The 20,923-nt window shown below is 35.1% G+C and overlaps 1 protein-coding gene across 9 annotated transcripts in view; it reads left to right on the plus strand.

Annotated features, from left to right (window-relative positions):
- CCSER2 (coiled-coil serine rich protein 2) overlaps nucleotides 1-18,608 on the plus strand; it is a 192,344-nt gene extending 173,736 nt beyond the window's left edge. For 5 of the 9 annotated variants that reach the window (XM_058696885.1, XM_058696893.1, XM_058696891.1 and 2 more), the window contains one exon: nucleotides 17,255-18,608. In XM_058696885.1, coding sequence (XP_058552868.1) covers nucleotides 17,255-18,073 — 819 coding nt within the window. In that variant the 3' untranslated portion in view covers nucleotides 18,074-18,608. Of the gene's footprint in view, nucleotides 1-4,658; nucleotides 4,792-10,736; nucleotides 10,777-17,254 lie in introns of all 9 variants that reach the window. The other 4 variants (XM_058696886.1, XM_058696888.1, XM_058696887.1 and 1 more) reach the window with 4 other exon arrangements.
- Nucleotides 18,609-20,923: the final 2,315 nt, after the last annotated feature.

The raw sequence follows: 20,923 nt of genomic DNA on the forward strand, positions 1-20,923 counted from the left end.
GGAGCCTGCTTAGGATTCTCTCCTCCCTCTCTTTCTACCCCTTCTCCATTTTTTCTCTGTCTCTCAGTCTCTCTCTCTCTCTGTCTCTCTGAAAATGAGTATATAAACTTTAAAAAACAAAGAACTTCATTCCTTTAAAACACACACACATTCTGTGTGGGACACCTGAGTTGATCAGTCCGTTAAGCATCTGACTCTTGATTTCAGCTCAGGTCATGATCTCATGGTTCATGGGTTCGAGCTCCGTGACAGCTTCTGTGCTGGCACTGATAGCATGGAGCCTGCTTGAGATTCACTCTCTCTCTCTGCTCCTCCTCCACTCACTTTCATGCTCTTTCTCTCTAAATAAATATATTAATAAACTTTTTTTTAAATGTCCCCTTTATATTAAAAAAACACCTTTTGTGCAGTTTTTCTTTTAGTTGTTGTGGTTTGTTTTATCACCTAGACTGGTAAAGGTGGTAAGTGATCTATGGACTCTTAAAAAGAATGCATATTTTGCTGTTGCTGGATGGAGTATTCTATAAACATTGATTAGATCCTGATTGTTGATGATGTCCTTGAGTCCTCGGTATCACTGTCGATTTTATTGTCTAGTTGTTTTATCAATTATTAAGAGAGGGGTGTTAGATTCTCCAGCTGTAATTGTGGATTTGGCCGTTCAGTTCTGTCAGTTTTTGTTTCATGTGTTACACAGTTCTGTAGTTTGGTGCATATACGTTTAGGATCACTATGTCTTTTTGGTAGATTGACCCTTTTATCATTTTATAAGGTAATTTTTTATGCCTGGAAGTTTTCCCTGAATCTTCCTTTATTTGATATTAATATAGCCACTCTTGCTTTTTCTGTGAACATCTCTTAATGAAGCTATGATTGACACCAAGGAAAGTAAGAAAGCTATTATTACTCTCAAGATGCTTATATTTAATAGAAGAATAATAGAAATATTCAAATCAATATAATGAAAAGCAGAAGAAAAATTCCCTGAGACAAGTACCACCAAATGATGTGGGTGTTTATAAACAAGAGTGATCATAGTTAATTTAGGTAGAATCCGGAAAAGCTTCTAGAGAATGGATTTGAAATGGGCTTGGAAGGCTGGATAGGAATTGGGCAGATGGAGGTGGAAAAGTGGAAAAGTGAAGTAAGTAAAATGAGTAATATTTTTTGCCTTTCTAGTCATAAATTCAAATGACAACTGTTCAAACAGTTTATTAAATGGGTGCCCCTTGGCAGTAGCAGGCAGAGCTATTTATGTGTTTATTTCACAAGGTTGTCTCTCTTTCCCTCTCATGCTCAAACCTGTCCCACAGATAATGGTTTGTTTCTCTTGGGTGAGTGAAGATGGGTGTCATCAGTTTTATTTCTAAGATTCTTAGGTGCTTGTAATATGCATTCAGGCCTAATATTATAGCTTCATCTCTAGGTAAATACAGTAACTTCATTTAATGCAGTTTAAATCCATAAACAGTTATTAAGAGCCTGCTGTGTGCCAGGTAAAGAAGGTAGGACATTTAACATCCTTTAAAACTCCTGCCAGGTTTGGGGTGCCGGGGTGGCTCAGTCAGTTAAGCTTCTGACTTGGGCTCAGTCCATGATCTCATGGTCCATGGATCAAGCCCCTCATGGGGCACTGTACTGTCATAACAGCTCGGAGCCTGGAGCTTGCTTTGGATTCTATGTCTCCCTCTCTCTGTGCCTTTCCCTGGCTCATGCTCTGTCTGTCTCTCTCTCAAAAAATAAAGAAACATTAAAAAATTAAAAACAAAAAAACAAAAAAACTCCTGTCAGATTTTTAGGTATCATGACAGATACTTACACTAAAAGTATTTCAAAGAAATAATGAATTATCATGAGAGACCATTTGATACAAAGTTGTTTCAAATGCCATATATGTAGAATTATACAATTAAAGGATAAAAATGACTGGAGTAGGGATTAGGACAGGTATGTGAGTAACTGATAAGAACTAAAAGTGAGAAGTTTCTTAGAGATAAACTATTCTGTCTTAGTCTGCTTGGGAAGCTATAACAGAATACCATAGATTGGGTGGCTTATAAACAGTAGAAATCCATCTCCCATGGATTTGGGGGCTGAGAGGCCGAGGATCAAAGACACTGGCAGATTCAGTTTCTGGTGAGGGCCTTCTTAATAGACAGTCATCTCATCATGTCTTCTCATGGTAGATGGGACTAGGGAGCTTTCTGAGTTGTTGTTGTTGCTGCTGCTGTTGTTTTTTTTAATAAGGGCACTAATTCCATTCATGAGGGTTCCACTCCCATGCCTTAATCACCTCCCCAAAGTCCCGACCTCCAAATACTGTCACACTGGGGAAATACATCTCAACATCAAATTTTGGGGGAACACAAATAATTCATTCTATAGCACATTCCAGTCTTTCATCTTACAAATAATGAAACTGAGGCTCAGAAAAATCAGTGACTTTTTCAAGGTTGCAGGACTTATGGAAGATCCAAAGAAAAACACAGTTCCCCTGGCTCCCAGTTAGTACTATATTCACAGAACCCCAGAGATAATTTATTTCTTTGAAAAGGAATCCCTGACTGCTAGTTTAGCTTATGTACAAAATCCCTATCTGAAAGTGTCTTTACCCAGAGCAGTGGCTGGCCTTGGTGATACTCATAGGAAAAGTGCATGTCCCTTCTTGGTTGAGGACTTGTTTTGTGTAAAGGTTTTGAACCAAAACATTTATGAAACAGCAAAATAGAATTGTATCAGGTACTATTTTTGGAGAGCACTGGGGATCATCACCCTATTAAATAGTTTGTAAGCTATTTTTGCAAACATCTATGGCCAAGTTAGTGGAGAAAAGATAATTTCAAAAGGTAGGATCTTATTTAACTAGGATATTCTAAAGATCATTAATTCCATGTGGTTCCTTGGAGCTGTTTTTCCTCTTCATTAACATAGAAAGTGGATCATTTTGTTTTTGTTTTATATGAGCAGTGTAGCTACAATTACTCTTAAATTTAAAGGAATACCTGATTATATTGAACTGAGCCAAGAAATATTGATAAACAAGTGGGAAAAATTTATTTGGACTAGTGTTTATGAAAACTGTAAACACCAATAAACTATGTTAGTAATCTTCTAATAAATTATTTCTCTGTCCAATTAATTTGTCTAAAAATTATGCATACTTTCTTTTGCAAATTGAACTGGGTATAATGATTTACAGCTCATTTTCCTTGATGATTTGTTAGTGTTTTAATAGTTTTATTTGTGGATGTATTTCAGTTGGTGAGGAGGCCAGGAACAGACCTGAGACCCAATTTTGTCCTATTTGTGGGACATTGAATAAATTTTTTCTTGCTTGATGACCCAAGTGAGGAGACTGAAGTAAATGCCATTGCAGGTGTATTCCAATTCTGATAATCTGTTATTAAGTAAATCTAAGAAGCCATAAATTATTCATTTTAAAAAGCATGCCTGCACTCTAGAAAACAGTATGGAGGTTCCTGAAAAGATTAACAATAGAACTACCCTACAACCCAGCAATTGCACTACTAGGTATTTATCCAAGGAATACAGGTTTGCTGTTTCGAAGGGACACATGCCCCCCCCCCATGTTTATAGCAGCACTATCAACAATAGCCAAAGTATGGAAAGAGCCCAAATGTCCATCGATGGATGAATGGATAAAGAAGATATGGTATATATATATATATACACACACACAATGGAGTATTACTAGGCAATCAAAAAGAATGAAATCTTGCCATTTGTAACTATGTGGATGGAACTAGAGGGTATTATGCTAAGTGAAATTAGTCAGAGAAAGACAAATATCATATGACTTCACTTATATGAGGACTTTAAGATGGAAAACAGATGAACATAAGGGAAGGGGAGCAAAAATAATATAAAAACAGGGAGGGGGACAAAACAGAAGAGACTCTTAAATATGGAGAACAGAGGGTTGCTGGAGGGGTTGTGGGAGGGGGGATGGGCTAAATGGGTAAGGGGCTTTAAGGAATCCTCTCCTGAAATCATTGTTACACTATATGATAACTAACTGGAATGTAAATTTGAAAAAATAAATTAAAAAAAAAAAAGCATGCATGTTTAACCTGTGGCCTGTATGTCACATTCTTGACAGTACTCACTCTCAAAACATTCTCAGTCTTTTTAATGCTGTGTTGGTTCTGCTATCTTCAACCAGTGTTCTTTATTTTACCTGTTAATCTTCTGAAAACCTATGATTTAAAAAGAAGTAAACATTTTTTGTATGATAGTTTTTTTTGCTGTCTGATTTATATAATTGATGCAATTTCTGTGTTTAATACTTAAAAGTGTATCTCCCCTTTTAAATGCTTTCAAATTTTGCAAAAGACTGGAATCTGCTGTTGTAAAAAAAGCTATAATGATAAATGTAATGTATATCAGGAAGAATATATATTTTTTATTTCTTATGTGTTAACTATAAATATTAGGGGAAAATAATTTTTTAATATATGAAAAATACCTAATTTTCGATTATGATGTATTTTAATCATTTGAACTACCTATATTTAAAAAAATGAAATCTGTCTTCTTATTAACACTATTGTTTTTTTTTTTTAAAGTATGACTTTGGTTTCTCTATTTTTCGGTTCCCTTTTTTATTATACCTCCCCACCCCATCTCTCTCTGCACAGGGTGGGTATTCTGCTCCCTCCTTCTCTCCTTGGCAGGGCTCCTTCCAGGGGATCCCACGGACTGTTCCGCCGCACCGCAGACAGAGTGAGTCTGTGTCTCTCACTCCTATCCTGCTCTGGCTTCCCCTTCATGGTATTGCCCTTCTGCATGACCTATCCCTTCCCCAGCACCCTCTCTCCTGTCCAGAGTGACCTGCAGGCATGTGCTAAATCAGCACTCCCTGGGCTCTCTTCTCTTAATTAACTCTTCCTTTGACTGCATGTGAATAGACATCTACTTAGAGCCTTAGGAAAACTACCTGAAGTTAATTTCATTCTAATACTGTTTAAACCTATTGCCAGTGACCCTAGACCTGCTGACATGCATCTGCCTTTAATGTATTTTCTTTTTTAGTGACCTTGAGATATATGAATAACAATTTTTTTAATCTAGTTATGTTAAAAAAAAAAAAAAGTACACAGTTCCTACAGTGACATGGCCAGATGCATACTATTGAGGGAGCAGGCTTACTAGACCATTGCACATTTCTTTAAATATTTCCTAATCAAAAAACTTTGATTACATTTCACTGTCATCTAAAAGAAGTCTTTTTAATCATTCTTCAAGGGTATTTTTTAACAACTAATATGGTTTTATAATTCATCCAATTGCTTTACAGTACAGAAGAAAATGGCTTTTGAATATGCATGATTTACTAACATTTCTAATGATTTAGTAATTGACTTAAGAAAATTTTTGTTTACATTAAATCTGCTTTCCTAAACAGTGTTTATGTTATATTATGTACTTAAGTACACCTGGTAAGTTGGTTATATTTTATCTTTTTTGAAAAGTCACCCAAAAAAAGCTAATATTAATGAAAAAGAGATAATAATATTGTCAGTCAGTCACTTTTATGCCTTCTCCATGGATTTGCCCTGATTTTTGATTCACATCAATTTTTTCATAAATTATCTTTATCCATGCGAAGTATGAAAGGTCCAAAAGGGAGAAATTTTAAGCAGTTAAAATTAGGAAATGGGATTTATTCAAATAAAAATTCATTTATGGGAATTTGGAAAATTATGAGGTATCAGCATGAATTTGAGGCAAAGTTTGAAGCTTATTTTTTGGCTATTAACATCGCCCTCCCTTCTGTGTTTTCTGTTTTATTTTACTTATTTCTTTTTAATTTTTTTTTACATGTATTTACTTTCGAGAGACAGAGCGTGAACAGGGGAAGGGCAGAGACAGAGGGAGACACATTATCTGAATCAGGGTCCAGGATCTGAGCTGTCAGCACAGAGCCCGATGTGGGCTCGAACCCATGAACCGTGAGATCATGACCTGAGCCGAAGTCGGAAGCTTAACTGACTGAACCACCCAGGCGCCCCTGTGCTTTCTGTTTTAAAGAAAAATAGGATTGGAACTTGTGGGTGGCTCAGTGGGTTGAGTGTGCAACTCTTGATCTCGTTCTTGGTCCCAGGGTTGTGAGTTCCAGCCCTGCCTTGGGCTCCGTGCTGGCGTGGAGCATACTTAAAAAAATAAATAAATAAAAATTAAAATGAGCATAAAGAAAAATAGGGTAGAAAAATAGGCTTTTATATCAAATTATTTATTACCAAGTTAATTTGTTTAATTGAAGCACCAAGAAAAGGGATTTTTCCTCCTCCTCATCTTCCTCCTTTTCCATCTCCCACCACCTCTGTAGCCCTCCTTTTTCTTCTCTTTAAGTACTTTCCTTTCCTCTCTCCTCTATTTTGATACCACTAGCACATAAGAAATTACATTAAAATGCTAGTAAACAAATCTGAATTTCAAAGGGCAACTATAACATGATAATATATTTTTAGGCCTGCAGCCAGTAAATTCCATGGTTTGACAGATTTACCTCAGATTAACATTTCTGCCTTGAATTTAACCCCTTGTAGTTCTTCTCCTTTCCTCCCACCATTTTTCTCCCTCATTCTCCTTCCCTTCAACTAGCTATAATATGGAATTGAAATTTAAGGTTAATTATTCTGTATTGCATACAGAGGTTTACATTTGTTTTCAAAACATGTTTCTCAGAAACACTCATTTCACTAGTTTCTTACTTGTATAGCTTTAGAATTTTCTTGTCCCTCTGTTGAGTCATTTATTAGTCCTCCGTTTTCAAATGCTTCTTCCTTTCCTCTTGGGTCAAAAGCTACCTTTTATTTTCTGACTATGAAGCAGCACTGTCTATCAACACTATCAAAATTCTGTCTTTCTGCCTTTTCTAGATCAAACCTTCTTTCTCTGCATCTTCAAATTAGTAAGAAGAAAGTTTTGGTTAGCCACCTAGAGGATAATACACCAATATTGGAGTTTTTTCTTGGGTAAGTTCTCACAGCTTACATAGCTAAGAGAACTAGCCCTGAAACTTGATCATTGAGACTTGTAAGACCCTATTTGTGGAAAGTAATAATTAGAGGACTTGTTAATGGCTTTTTGATATTTCTTACTGAGCTGGGAAGGTTCCTTTAGAGGAAAAATATGTTCTAAACTACTACACTGTTTTGGATTTCCTCTGAAAACTAAAGCAGCTTATTAATAAAATATTATTAATTTAAAATTTTAAGAATATTTTAAATGTCTTTAAAGTATAGAATTTCTGTAGAATATGAAATATTGAATTATGTAAATTATAAATGATAAAATACAGAATTTTAAATTTTTTTAGAAATTTTAGAATATTAAATTCTTTTTTTAATATAGAAAAGGAGAAGCGTATGGAATACAGTGGTTTTTATCAGGTTTTGGAATAGATCTCCCCCTTCCTTCACTAAACTTACATTTATTGAAATAATGTTTGTCTCTGTGTCAGTCAGTATATGATTCCTAGGGCTGAATTTTGAAGAGACTAATTCCGTAAGTGATGGTAGATAGTTGAGAGAGTTCTCCTTTATTATAATCTCTTTCATTAGTAAGTTCTTTCCAAGGCCCTCTTGAGCATCAATATAAGTAAACTGACTTTTTTTCTAAACGCAGAAGCAAGGCAAGCTTGGCTGTTAGTCTCAGGAAGGACAATCTAGTTTTCTTTTTGTTTTTAATTAAGAATAGTAGACCTTCCAGCATAATGAGATAACCTGTTCTGGATATGTGGAGAGTGAAATAATTAATGTTTACAGGGAATGTTTAGCTCTGGTGACTCCAGAGAGCTGCATTGGCCAAGGATGTTCTTGCTGAATTTAAGGATAAGTCTAAGAAAATCCTGGTGTGTGTGTATATATATATGTGTGTGTGTGTGTGTGTGTGTGTGTGTGTGTGTGTGTGTGTGTGTGTGTACATACACACACACATATATATATATATTTTCTTTCTCAGGAAATTTTGACTTATATTTCTTTTCTTGAGTATATTACTAATCTCAACTGGATGATGCTTCTCTTCCAATTTCAAATTAAATTTTTCTCTGGGTTAGTAGAAGATATCTACACTTAGACATAGAAGGGGTCTTCTTATTGTCTTAACTTCATTCAGCTTTTGTCCAAATATTTTAACTAATACTGGTTTAGTCTTTTTAATTTCCAATTGTGTAAAATTAAAATGATAAATAACCCACCTCATAGTAGGAAAATTTAATTTAAAAAATTGCTTTTAGCGAGTAAAAAGCCTTAATGGTAATCTCAAGTAGCACTTCTTGCCAGAGCATATGCTTTTAGGAATACTTGGCTTTTCAAGAAGTATGTTTTGAAATAATGTCTATTTATTGTCATGCCTAAAAAGACTGTTGAATTAGCTCTTTAATATCTTGGCTTGAAAGAATTTACAAATCTTATCGACTTAACCTTCCACGTGCAGTAACTTAGATGAGGCAAAATTTGATTTTAAATAACAAAAATAACGTAAGTTTATATACATGTGTCTTCATAGCTCAGCAGTTTCTTGATGTAGTGTTAGTATTGCCTGATTTCTAAATTTATAGTATAATAACTAACTGTATTCTGCCCAGAATAACATTAATAATGATGATTACATTGTCTTATATCCTCCTCCTCTTCTTCCTTTTATAACCCTCAGAGGATATTTCACAAACCTTTTTGACAAATGACACTTACAAATTCATTTTATATCAACAACCCACTGTATATTTACTAAATGAAATTATGTATTTACAACCAAACACACGTGTGTGTATTTAAAATTCAGATAAAAGTTGTATGAAATAGTACTTGCTCTTAGAACATATAATATTCTCATTTTCCTCCCAGTTTTTGGTTTTGCTTTTTTTCACATAGCATCATTACATGAACATTCTTCATATAGTAAATATTTCTTGAAAACATCATTTTAATGGATACATGATAATACATTATGTGGATATACTATAATTTTCATTAATATTAATTTAATTAATGACTAATCATTTTAATTAATATTATTGAGCACTGATGTTGTTTCCAATTTTCCCTATGAAATATATTCTTACAGTGCAGTTTATTCTTGTGTATAGATCAATATCATCATCTCTCTTAGGTAGATTACTGGAGGGTGTTACTTAAACAAAGGGTGTGTGCACTTTGTAGAAACACTTGATGTATATTGTTGAATTGCTAAACGTGTTCATAGAGTATACATTAACATGGCTTAATCTGGCTCTACCATGTGACTGTCATCAATTTTATATGTAAGTGCAGCGTTGGCTTCAGTGCTTTAATGAGAAATTAGCTCTGGGAGTGACTTTTCATAAAAATAAAATATTTTTCAGTGAATTGGTAACTAGAGTAACTCGGTAAAAACTGAACAAATAGAATATGGCACTCTGTCCTTTTTTGCAGCTAATTTCAAGTGCTGTTTATTTATTTTCAAGTGCTGTTTAGATTAGTCTTTGGTTAATTGACTAGAAATGTGCATCAAACTCATGGTCCAGGAGGCTGTCCCATAAACTAGTTTCTCTGGGAACTTTCCCGTATGAAGAAACCCAGCAATTGCTGTTTTCTGTATAAGCTTTTTAAAACAACCTGCTCTGTAGATTGTGGGATTGTTTTGTTAGTCATATTTGTTGTATCATAATGCCTGCATATCTTACTCTGGATAAATATACCATGCTTACTGGTCACACCAATGGACTTGTACTATTATGATGTTTAGTTTTATTTTCTGAACTCTGAATCCCAGAGGTAAATGCTAATAGGTTCTGTGTCTTAGAGATAAAGACCCATGAAAATTAAGCATCTCAAATTGATTGTGCCTGTGTAGTAAATGCTTACTTAAGTCAATAATCAGTTTAATAGTTTTTAAAGAAGTTCATTGATCAACTTACAAAAGCTATGGAACTCCTTATCTCAGAATTTGTTTATATATAATTTCTATTTATTAATCACTTATCTACTCTAAATTCTCTGAGATCTAGAGGCACCATTATGAGATCTAGAGTTATGAATAAGAGCATTCCTGGTTCCCAAGAAACTTTCGAAAGTTCCATGTGAATTATAGAACAGAATTCTTTGAATCTAGTTATGTTAGGCTAGGAATCCGGTCATGTCTCTTCCATCTTTATAGTGATGTGTGGAGACCTTGCTTATTAATTTAGAACATCACATTTAAGACATGAAGATCAGATTATACTTGAATTGGTCTTTAATGTAGCAACAGTAATAAAAGTAAAAAACTAATATTGAATTGTATTTAGTTTACAATGTGCAAGACCCTGAAACTATTAAAGAAATAATTTCTACTTGCTTTGTAAGGGATACATGTGGCTGAACCATTTTAGATCTACGGAGTATGAATATTAAGTGTATCAAAATTCTATCTGTATTTTAACTGGTAAGATTCTTCAAATGATTCCTTTTAAGTGTGAGAAGTTTTACATAATATTGTTATGTGGTTATGAATATTTACATTAACTTGCAAACCTCTTTAGCAAGAAAGTATAAATTTATTAAAAATGTTTTTATTTTATACAAATATACTAAGTAAAATAATACTGCCTAGGAAAACACAACAAAAGCAAAGCAAATACTGTTGGCTGCTATACCCAGTCATGGCAATTCCTTGGTGTTATGTGTGGTCTCTGACACCATTGTCCTGTCTTTTTCTTGTCTCTGCTCTCCCATTATGCCATTGGCAAGGAGTTGAGAAGTTAGTCCATTACTTCTCTGACAAAGCGTGGTACAGTACAATTTCAGATTTTTTCCTACCACCTTCCTCATAGTCACTCTTTTGTTTTTGTTTTTTCCAGTTTGCATGATGCATGTCAGAGCCTGCATGAAAATACAGGCATGTTACAGATGGGTCCATTTCCATCTTCCTTTTATTCTTTAAAATGTATTTAGTAATAATAAACTTGTATGTAACAAGAAAATAATTTTAGGTAATTCCTGTGTCTGCTATGCATTGTTACACTTTAGAACACTTCCTGCTTTCTACCTTATAACACCTGGACATATTTTTCTCAGTCAGGACTTGATGTTTCTAGCTGCCATCTTATCGTTGGTAACTCTAGCACAAAATGTTTACAGAAACTGATAGGAGTATTTTTTCTTATGCTAATGCTAGAAATCTTTGAAGTGGTATGAAACAGTGAAGGTGAAGTTTTTCTCTGTTATGAATGCTAATTTGCCTTTCCTTTTATTCAGTTTATTTCCACCAGTAGGTCACTTGCAACCACTTTTTTCCAAAAATACTGCTACATAGTGTGGCTTGAGTTTGGTGTCTGAGACGTCTCCTGTGTAGGATAGATCAGTTAAGAAAGAAAGCAGGGCATTACCCAGGAAAGTTAGTATCTGAATGTCGGTATTGAATTTGCCCATAAAGTTTTTAAAATAAACTTCTGTCTACTTTTTAAATAATCTTCTGGCTATACCACATATTCTGAAAGTTTGTGAACTCATTGGAATTACACAAATAACAGAATAATACAGTTTTAGTGCTACATTTTAAATTTCCTCGGTTCAAATTCTGGCTTGGCCATTTGCTAAAATGTGTGAATTTCAGTGTTACTTAATTTCTTTTAACCTCAGTTTACTCATCTACAAAAATAAGACTGTACTTTCCACTGATGGTCTTGTGATAAGTAGAGATCATGCATGCAAACTTAGTGTTTGATTATTTATCCCTGGAAAGAAGGGAAACTGTTCTCTCATAGCCCAGAATATAGCATTTCTCAGGTATTTGTAATGTGTCAACCACTATACTAAGCACTTTGTATGCTTGTTATCATTTATTATTTACAATAATTCAATGAAGTGTAAAATCCATTATTATCCTCATTGTATAAATTATGAAATTCCATCTCAGAATAGTAAGATAACTTACCCAATATCTCACCAATAGTAAGTGATGGAGGCAGAAACTCAAACCTAGATCAGTCTGACTCCAAAAGCTAAATGACTCAGTATTGTGTTGTACTAGGACCTCTGTATAGCTGTATATAAATTCTTTCTAGACTTTTTTTTTTTTTTAGTTTTTAATGTTTGTTTATTTTTGAGAGAGAGAGACAGACTGTGAGCAGGGGAAGGGCAGAGAGCAAGGGAGACACAGAATCTGTAACAGTCTCCAGGCTCCGAGCTGTCACACAAAGCCCGACATGGGGCTCAAACTCACAAGCCATGAGATCATGACCTGAGCCAAAGTCAGCCGCCCAACTTACTGAGCCACCCAGGCGCCCCTATTCTTTCTATACTTTAAAGTGCCTTGTATCTCCTAGCTCTATTTTACCTTCAGGAAGGCACTTAAGGAACTTTACTTCTGTGTCATATCAGATATGCCTGCTATGGATTTAACACACTTAGATATAACTGACATTACCAAAATATTTTTTTGAAGCCTAGAAACCTCTTATTCTATGGCAACTAGTTTATTATGCTGCTATAAAAACTTGCCTTTTCCCCCCCAAAACCCATTAACAAAAGATCCATAGCTTGAATTCATCATTCTCACACCTTTTAATAATCATAGGTGATATTTCTTTGAGCACTTTTGATGTGATAGGCGGTCCTGTGCTAGGTGTTTTTATATGTATAATCATGTTTAATTATTAGGATTAGAAATGGAAAATAATGTAATGCTTGTTAAGACAGTTTTCCGTACTTAACTTCATTCAGAAATATACAAGTAAAAAATACTTGTGGCTTAGCTGGTAGGTCATTATGGGACGTGCTGAGTTCCTATTAACTTGTAATTCTTCCTGCTGTCCTTCTAAACATTAGCCATTATGTTCATTTAGGGAAAACATTTTTTTTCTGTTCTATGATTTCTTTTTCATCAGTTGTTTTTTTTTAAACTTGTGTTTATTTGGTTATTAGTGCTGTATCATTGACCTAATAGGGAACTATTTTGATTATTTATTACCAAAGAAGCAATTCTGGAATATATCACTTCCTAATATTTATTAATTTATCTAGAAAATATATATTTAATCCATACTATGTGCCAAGTACTAGGGATACCAACTGCAACAACAACAAATAAAGCATGGTACGTGCCTGTAAGGAGCTCATATCTCTGGTTATCTTTGTAAGCAGCCCAAATTAAACATTTAAGATGATCATTGAAGATACTGTCAATCCCTTGTAGTTATCTAGTAGTGCCTCTGGCACTCTTGACCTTGATACCTGTAACCGTTGCTTCTGAGAATTCTCAGGATGGTATGCCAAGTTAGATGTATCTAACTAAAGTAAGACTTGAAGTTGCTGAGTCTAGTTAGAAGCACCTAGCCCTTTAAGTCTGGGGATGGTTCCACATTTTGAAGCTTCAGTAACCAACCATTCTGTAAGTTGCAAGGATGAAGTACTAAAAGCTCTACTTATTTGTGACAACAGGGAGTTTCGTGAAGGCTGCCCTCTGAGTTTTGGGTTGCTGAAGCTACGAAATGAATGGGCTGGTGGGCAACTTCCCCAGAGGCATTTTATTTATTTATTTGTTTTTGTTTTTTGTATACAGATTAGTAGTACCTCATCATGTATCGCCAAAGCCAGAAACCTGGAACTCATCTTAATTTTTTTCTAAACAGCTGCTTACCTGACCACCTTTAAAATCTCTTTAAATCTTTTCCAGTTTTGCTTTCAGTATATTAGTTTTAGACCCTTATAGTTTCTCACCTGGGCTATTAGCAGTAGCATACTACCTGGCTGTTCTGCTTACAGTCAGTCCTTCTGTATGTTCCCCACTAATTCCACCAAAGTGACATTGTAAAATAAACATTGTATCTTACTATTCCTCTGTTTAAAATTTATCAGTGTTTCCCATCACCTGTTGCATAAAGTTGGAACCACAGCCTGACATGAGTTTCTTCATGAGCTGGCCCTTGCCTGTGGCTTTCCCACCAGCACTGTGCTTTCCAAATTCAGTCTAACAATTTTAAGTTACTAGAACATACCATGTTCTTTTTTTGCTTCGGTGCTTAGCATGTACTGGCGCTCCACCCTGAATGTTCTTCCCTTCTTGTCCACTTGGCAAACTCTTACTCTTTGTAAAATTCAGTTGAGATGTTTGTGATTCTTGGATTCTATGACCCCTATAATCAGGCATATTTTTTTCTTTTGTTCTCCTATGTTGTTATGCTTGAGGCATGGTCTCATCATTTGCTTATTTATTTTTTAATGTTCATTTATTCTTGAGGGAGAGAGAGACAGAGTGTGCGTGAGGGAGGGGCAGAGAGAGAGGGAGACACAGAAACCGAAGCAGGCTCCAGGCTCCAAGCTATCAGCACAGAGCCCGACACGGGGCCCGAACCCACACGCCTTGGGATAATGACCTGAACTGAAGTTGGATGCTTAACCAACTGAGCCACCCAGGCGCCCCATCATTTGTTTACCTATCTCCCTCACCAGGTCTCTCAACAATAGGAACAGCATTGTATTCAGCTCCGTATTTTTCTATACCTAGTACAATGTATGATATATCACAGACATTAAAAAAAAGAATGGTCTTTGATGTTCCTATTTATTTAGTCTTATTATCCATTAGAATATGGGATTTTTTTTAATATTTAGAATTCATTCTAAAGATGTCTGAGGGCATAGAAGCAGTAATGAATGTGGGCAGGATGAATTGTTAACATCTTGCCTTTATGTTATACCACTGAGTGTTTAGAATTTGGGGGAAGTTGTGCTGCCATCAATAAGTGTCAGAATACATCTCTGCTCTGTTTGCTTGAGGTTAAGAGGCAGCTTGCTTAACTCAGCAGTAGGTAGTTAATGACAGTTTAGTGGGTAACCAGTTCTACACAATCTTCCACATTTAGGAGCAAGTCATTTCCTTGGTCCTCGCTGTAGTCACGTCTTCGAGAGACACTTTTTTATTATGGTAGTAGAATTGATTTCCAAACTAGTTTTCAAATAAATAATAAAACAAGACATTTATTTGGGGATAGGGAAACTAGATCACACCACTAAAATGAACTTTGAATAAAAATACAAATCTGTTTATAAAGCATTTGGAAACCACTAATTTATTCACTGTAAATTAAGTGATAGGTACCTTTTATGTAATTGTTCAATCTAATTCCTCTCAGAAGACTCAAAATTTTATTATTCTTAAAAGCCTGATTATTTCTAATTCTTTAATATTTTGTATGGAGCTTTATTGCATTTAATATAAGCAGCACATCTTCCTGCTCTACTTCCATTTAGTTCTCTGATAAGCAGTAGTCAGTTGGGTAATAAAAGTACAGTAGTCCCTTCTTACCCATGGTTTTGCTTCCTGTATGTTCAGTTACCTGCTGTTGGCTGCCATCTGGAAGCAGATGATTGTCCTTTTTGATGTATTGTTAGAGGATAGTAGTCTAATGCTATGTCACAATCCCAATATCATTCATCTCACTTCATTTCATTACGTAGGCATTTTATCTCACATCACAAGAAGAAGCGTGAACACAGTACAATAAGGTATTTTGAGAGAGAGACCACATCTACATAACTTTTACCAAAGTAATTGTTATAATTGTCCTCTTTTATTATTGTTGTTAATCTCTTATTGTGTCTGACTTACAAATTAAACTTTATCATAGGTATGTACGTCTAGGGAAAATCATAGAAAATATAGGGTTCGTTACTATCTGCGGTTTCAGGCGTCCACTGGGGGTCTTGGAATATATTCCTGTGGATAAGGGAACCTACTATAATCAGAATAGAGCAAATGAGTAATTATCTACAGTTTACAGGGCCCCTTTTCAGGAGGTTTGGTTATCTTAAATACAAGTTTATGTTTAGGAAATCATACTTTTTTATGCTTTGAGCTGATCTCATATGTTATATCTTTTTTTCTTACTAGCAAAAGGCATATTGCAATAAAGTCATTTAAAAATTTTTAAATTTAAATTTTCAAAGGTCTTAAGTTGCTTTAAGATTTTTAACTCAAGATGAAAATATCTTTTGATATTTTTGAAGGTCAAAAGAAGTGAAAAGGGAAGGCACATCCCATTTCCATCAACCATTTGATGCTGCACCTTTCTTGGGTTGCTTTTTTTCCCTTTTGGTAGATTTTTGTTTGCTTAATATGGTCCTCTATATTTTTACTAATCTTTTTAAAATGTATGATCACTTTGGCATGGTCATTTTTTTCTAGGGAATCCCAAAGAGAGTCTGTTGAATTGATTGTAATTACCTGGTGATTTTAGTACGTTCCTTCTAGAAGGATGGTTTTCATCTCTGTGGTCATTTATTGTGAAAATGCCCAGTGACCTTAAAGTCTAGGGCATTTAGCTTGAAGCAGAAACTGAGATGACTTATTTGTTTTAAACATTCTAAAATAAGAGATTAATGTAACATGTTCTCTATGAATTTGGGGTAATCATTGTCTTGGTTTTACTACTTTTTTAAGTAGAAAGTTGGCCATATATCATCCTGGCCATCCGTCCCTCTACTTGTCATTGAACTTTGTTCTCAGTCATCTGTAACCCTGCCATGATCTACCTGACTGCTGGCCCTGGCAGCCATCATCCAGTACTGGTCAGGGATGTGAAGAAAGTGACCAAACACAAATGATGCAGTATAAATAGATTTCCCTGCTCTGTCAGAGAAATTAGACATACTATGTAGATTTATTCGTGGATTAGTGCAGTTAAAAAAAAAAGTTATTTTATTTGTAAAAACTGATCCTTTAAATATGTTTCATAGCCCTTTGGCAAACTTTTTTTCATTTTCAGCCTACATCATTTAATAGAAAGCTATGTGTATCGTGTTTATACATTGATGATAACCTCCCCTGTAATAGGACATGACCAGTAGGCTCTTCCCAAAAGTAATAAAAATTACATGTTTCCTCTGATTTGTATAGACTATAATCACAAAGTGCTATAGAAATCATTCTGTCGAGCTATCTTACATATAAAGTTTTAAATACTAATGAATCAAGACAGGAATCTTTTTTCTATAATAAATACATACTTTAAGATTTTTCTTTACCCCTGTTTGACTTCAAATCTTGTTTAGTGTTGACTGCCTGTATCATTTTTTGTTTGCATTATCACTCTTGTATGTGTCTCATGAATTCACTTGAATATTGCAATTTATTTTTCAATTTAAAAAACCCACATACTTCTCATATTAAAACATAAGTATCAACACAGTCTAATTGGAACTTCTGTTAATTCTGGGTGGCATTTGTAAATTGAATTGTTGCTTAATGTTGTTTTTACTTTTAATAGCCTCAAGTACTACAGCCTTCCAGCAGCCTTCCCAGACCCACAGACCACGCCCAGGGAAAACTAATAAAGCCGCAACATATCGAGGCCCACAGTGAATGCACAAGCCAGGGCATACATCAGGTTGTTGCACATCTGGATGAAAGCTTTACACATGGCTTACAACAAGAAAACAACTATAGTCTGGAAGACCGGCCTTTTTCGTCAAGCCCACAGTTCACTGAGGATGTGGCTAAGATTACACCTTCTGAAGCAGACTTGAACATGACCATGAATGCTCAAGAGCCTTATCATTCGACCAATAATCAAATTAGTGACATGCAATCTGTACCCACTTCTCTTCAGACACTTCCCCAGTCAAGTACAGTAGACCAGGCTACAAGAGTTGGAAGAAATCCGTCTTCACTGGAGGGCTACACATCCCAGCCCAAGTCCTTACCGCTTTTTAAGCCGTCCATCTCAAATTCTTTGGTACCTCCTCCAGTTTCTGAATCATCTTCAAGTAGAACTCCCACTTGTAAAAAGTCACCAATAATCACACCATGCAATTCATCAAAACTGCAGCCAGCATCTAGTCAAACAAATCTTGCAAGTAATTCAAATCCAAAAGCATCTAAGCTCCGCCCCCCTTCCGGCTCTTTTAGACAAAAACAAATAAGCAACTCCCAACCAGAACCTCAAAACTTCCAGGCCAAGACAAGCATCCCAAGGCCACTAACAAGAAGAAAAGAAATCATGCAGAATCTGAATGGCAGTTTGAATTCTGGGGATTGTTTGGCCTCTAACCGATATTCCCGTCTTCCTAAACCAAAGATACATTAAGTGCATAGCCATCACCTGCCAATTTGTTTTTAAAAACAATCTGTTCTGTAATAGCTTTACATGTAATTTGCTACTATGATGGAGGTTCCATTGAAAGCTTGCAAATCTTAAAAAATTAAAACGTGGAAGTTTCTAATAGTTTGGCTCTTCCATTTTATGTCCTGGTTGAAGTACACAGCATTTGAGCATATTTGTCTCAGGTAAACACAAAAGTTTGCTTACCCATTTCAGAGGCCTACAGAAGGCTCTAATCATGTTATCTATCCCTCTGCACATCAGAAAGTTCATAATATTCCACTTAGCAGGCAAGAAATGTGCTTTGTTCATTTAGTCCTTCTAAGGTCTGTATTAATTGTGGTTCTCGGAGCCTCACCCTTTTTCATTTGTCCCTCTTGTGAATATGGTTACTGTTTTAACTAATGATACAGTGATAACTGAAGATGGTAGTCTGTAAATAAAATTCTGGCCAGTGATTTGTATATTCAAAAGGTCTATGCAAAAGCTTTGTGATGAATAAAAGAGATCAGGCTTTTAATGGAAAGTCTATGTAAGTTTTATTTTTCCTTGCTAGGATCAGCCAGCTAGTCTCATTATTTATTTATTTACCAAATTCCCCTGGTTAAAAACGTTTCATATGCTGTAAAAATCAATTATATTTTGCATTAGCATCTTATTTTACATATACACACATATACACATACACACCATTTGTGTTTGTTTTTGCTACTCGTAAATTTTGGAAGCTTGGGTTACATCTTGAAGCCTATACCTAAAGACATTCATTTTGTAACATGTGTTGGTGCTAGAGAGTTTTGCTGGTAATTCAGTTTTGAATCCTATAGGGTTATGGATCCATGATAGCTGATTTAAGGTTCCACAGTCTATATTTTAAATTAAGTCTTTATTATAATAATTATATTTATTGACTTTCTGCTATTATCTGAAGACTGGAATAATGGACTTGAAATGTTTGCACAAACCTTTGATGAGATATAAATACACCACAGATAGGGATTGAAACTATTTTCTATAACAAAACAGTTAAAATATTTTGAGAGTAATTATAAAAAGTAAGACTATCTTGAGAAAGCTGGAATTCTTAATAGTTTTGTTGTTGTTGTTGTTGTTGTTGTTGTTGTTGTTGTTGTTGTTTTTTCCTGAGCTTTCCAGGTTTCCCTTTTATGTTGGCATGTTTGAGTGGCAGTTTCTTGAAAAGTAGATTTGGGATGAAAAATGGAATTGGAGAGGGGACACTGTGTTTTACTAAAAGGTGTTAAAAGCTTTTTTAATGTTCTAGGAAGGTAGCTGTGGAACCGCCAAGGGACCATATGCACTAACCTAATCATGCTGCGGGCTACTCGTCAGATGGCTCAGTAAATTTGCCCTCTGTTCTCCCAAATCATGTCATCTTTAGGCTGTTCACCTATTGCCGCTTTAATTAGAATTAATATCTTTCAGACAGATAGACTTTTACAAAGTCAATTTTTGTTGTGATCAGCTGACCAAAAATATATCTCAAGGCATTATGATCAAAAAGTCACTCAAAGTTCTGGGGACTTTGTTAAAAAAACATACACTGGTGAAATTGCCCTTTTTAAGAAAAACAACAGCAAGTGCTTTAGTGGAAATTTCAAACGAGCTGTTAACTGTCATTTACCTATCAGAGGACCATTCAAGTGAATTTGCCGTTCACTGGATACAAAAACCATTCTTGAACTTGGTAACAGGTGAGCAGCCTTTGACAGCACTTCTGTCAGAGAAGCACTAAAGTTCAGGAAGGTTTTCACATAGTCCAGATATTGTTAGTGTAAAGTACTTAGAGGTATCAGCAAAGCTCTTTGTTGACAGAGACGAGAAGCAATGGCTGACAGCTGTAAGTAGGTACATGTGGTGTTTTATCTTGAAGGGGAAAGAAAACTGATCTCGTATATTGCAAATAGGATGTTATTACACTATATTTTTCTAAAGTAAAACACTGAGGAATTGGTTTTGGTTTATTTAGAAGTTGGTGTAGACTCTTGTGAAACATTTACAAGTAGGCCTTTATCTTTAAGGGGAAAGTTTAAAACTTTCACTTTATTTTTAACCCCCTAGTCTGAGGGAAATCTCTTTGTTACATAAAAGTGTTGACTCCTGCAATTTGTTAATTCCAGTCTTTTTCCTGCTCTATTTTTTCTCTCTGATGAATATACATAAAAATTAATCCATCCGTTTATCAGTTTCTCTGAACTTTTGTTGAGCCTCAGTCTTGGCTCATCAATATCATTATGAAGCATAATAGATTTAAGAGGAAAAAAATCTAGGATGCTTGTACAAAACAAGTTTTGCCTGCAGTTTTCTTTTAAAAACTGCATGAATATTTCTTTAAAAACTGCTCCTTATTGGTAAATGTTAAGTCAGAAATGAGGTGAGGATGTAACTCACCTGAATAATCAGGGATCATTCTCAGATTTGGCTTGATCTCTGTTTAGTGCTTCTCTAAGTCAGCTCTGTGCCAAATCCTCCTCCGTGGGAACTCAGATTACTTTTTCTCTGAGTTCTTACGATTTTGGTGAAGATGGCTGCAGTGTATGAGTTGTAAATCCTAAAGAAAAAGTTTTATGGGGGTTGGTTAAGTTTCACATTTGTGAAAGAGAAAATAGATCATGTAGAATTAGACATTTGGCTATTGATGGGATGCATATCAAATTCTTTAGAGAAAGCTTAGCCTAAGGAGTTAATCAGTACAGGTGCAGATGATTTTAAGGCATTAAACAAAGGATTATATAGTTATATCATTTAGAATGTTTCTAATAACTGAGACCCTCTAGCATTTTCTTTTGGAGTCTCATTTTAATTTGTGCAATATTT

The sequence above is a fragment of the Neofelis nebulosa genome, chromosome 13 (genome assembly GCF_028018385.1).
Source record: "Neofelis nebulosa isolate mNeoNeb1 chromosome 13, mNeoNeb1.pri, whole genome shotgun sequence".
NCBI classification, from domain to species: domain Eukaryota; kingdom Metazoa; phylum Chordata; class Mammalia; order Carnivora; family Felidae; genus Neofelis; species Neofelis nebulosa.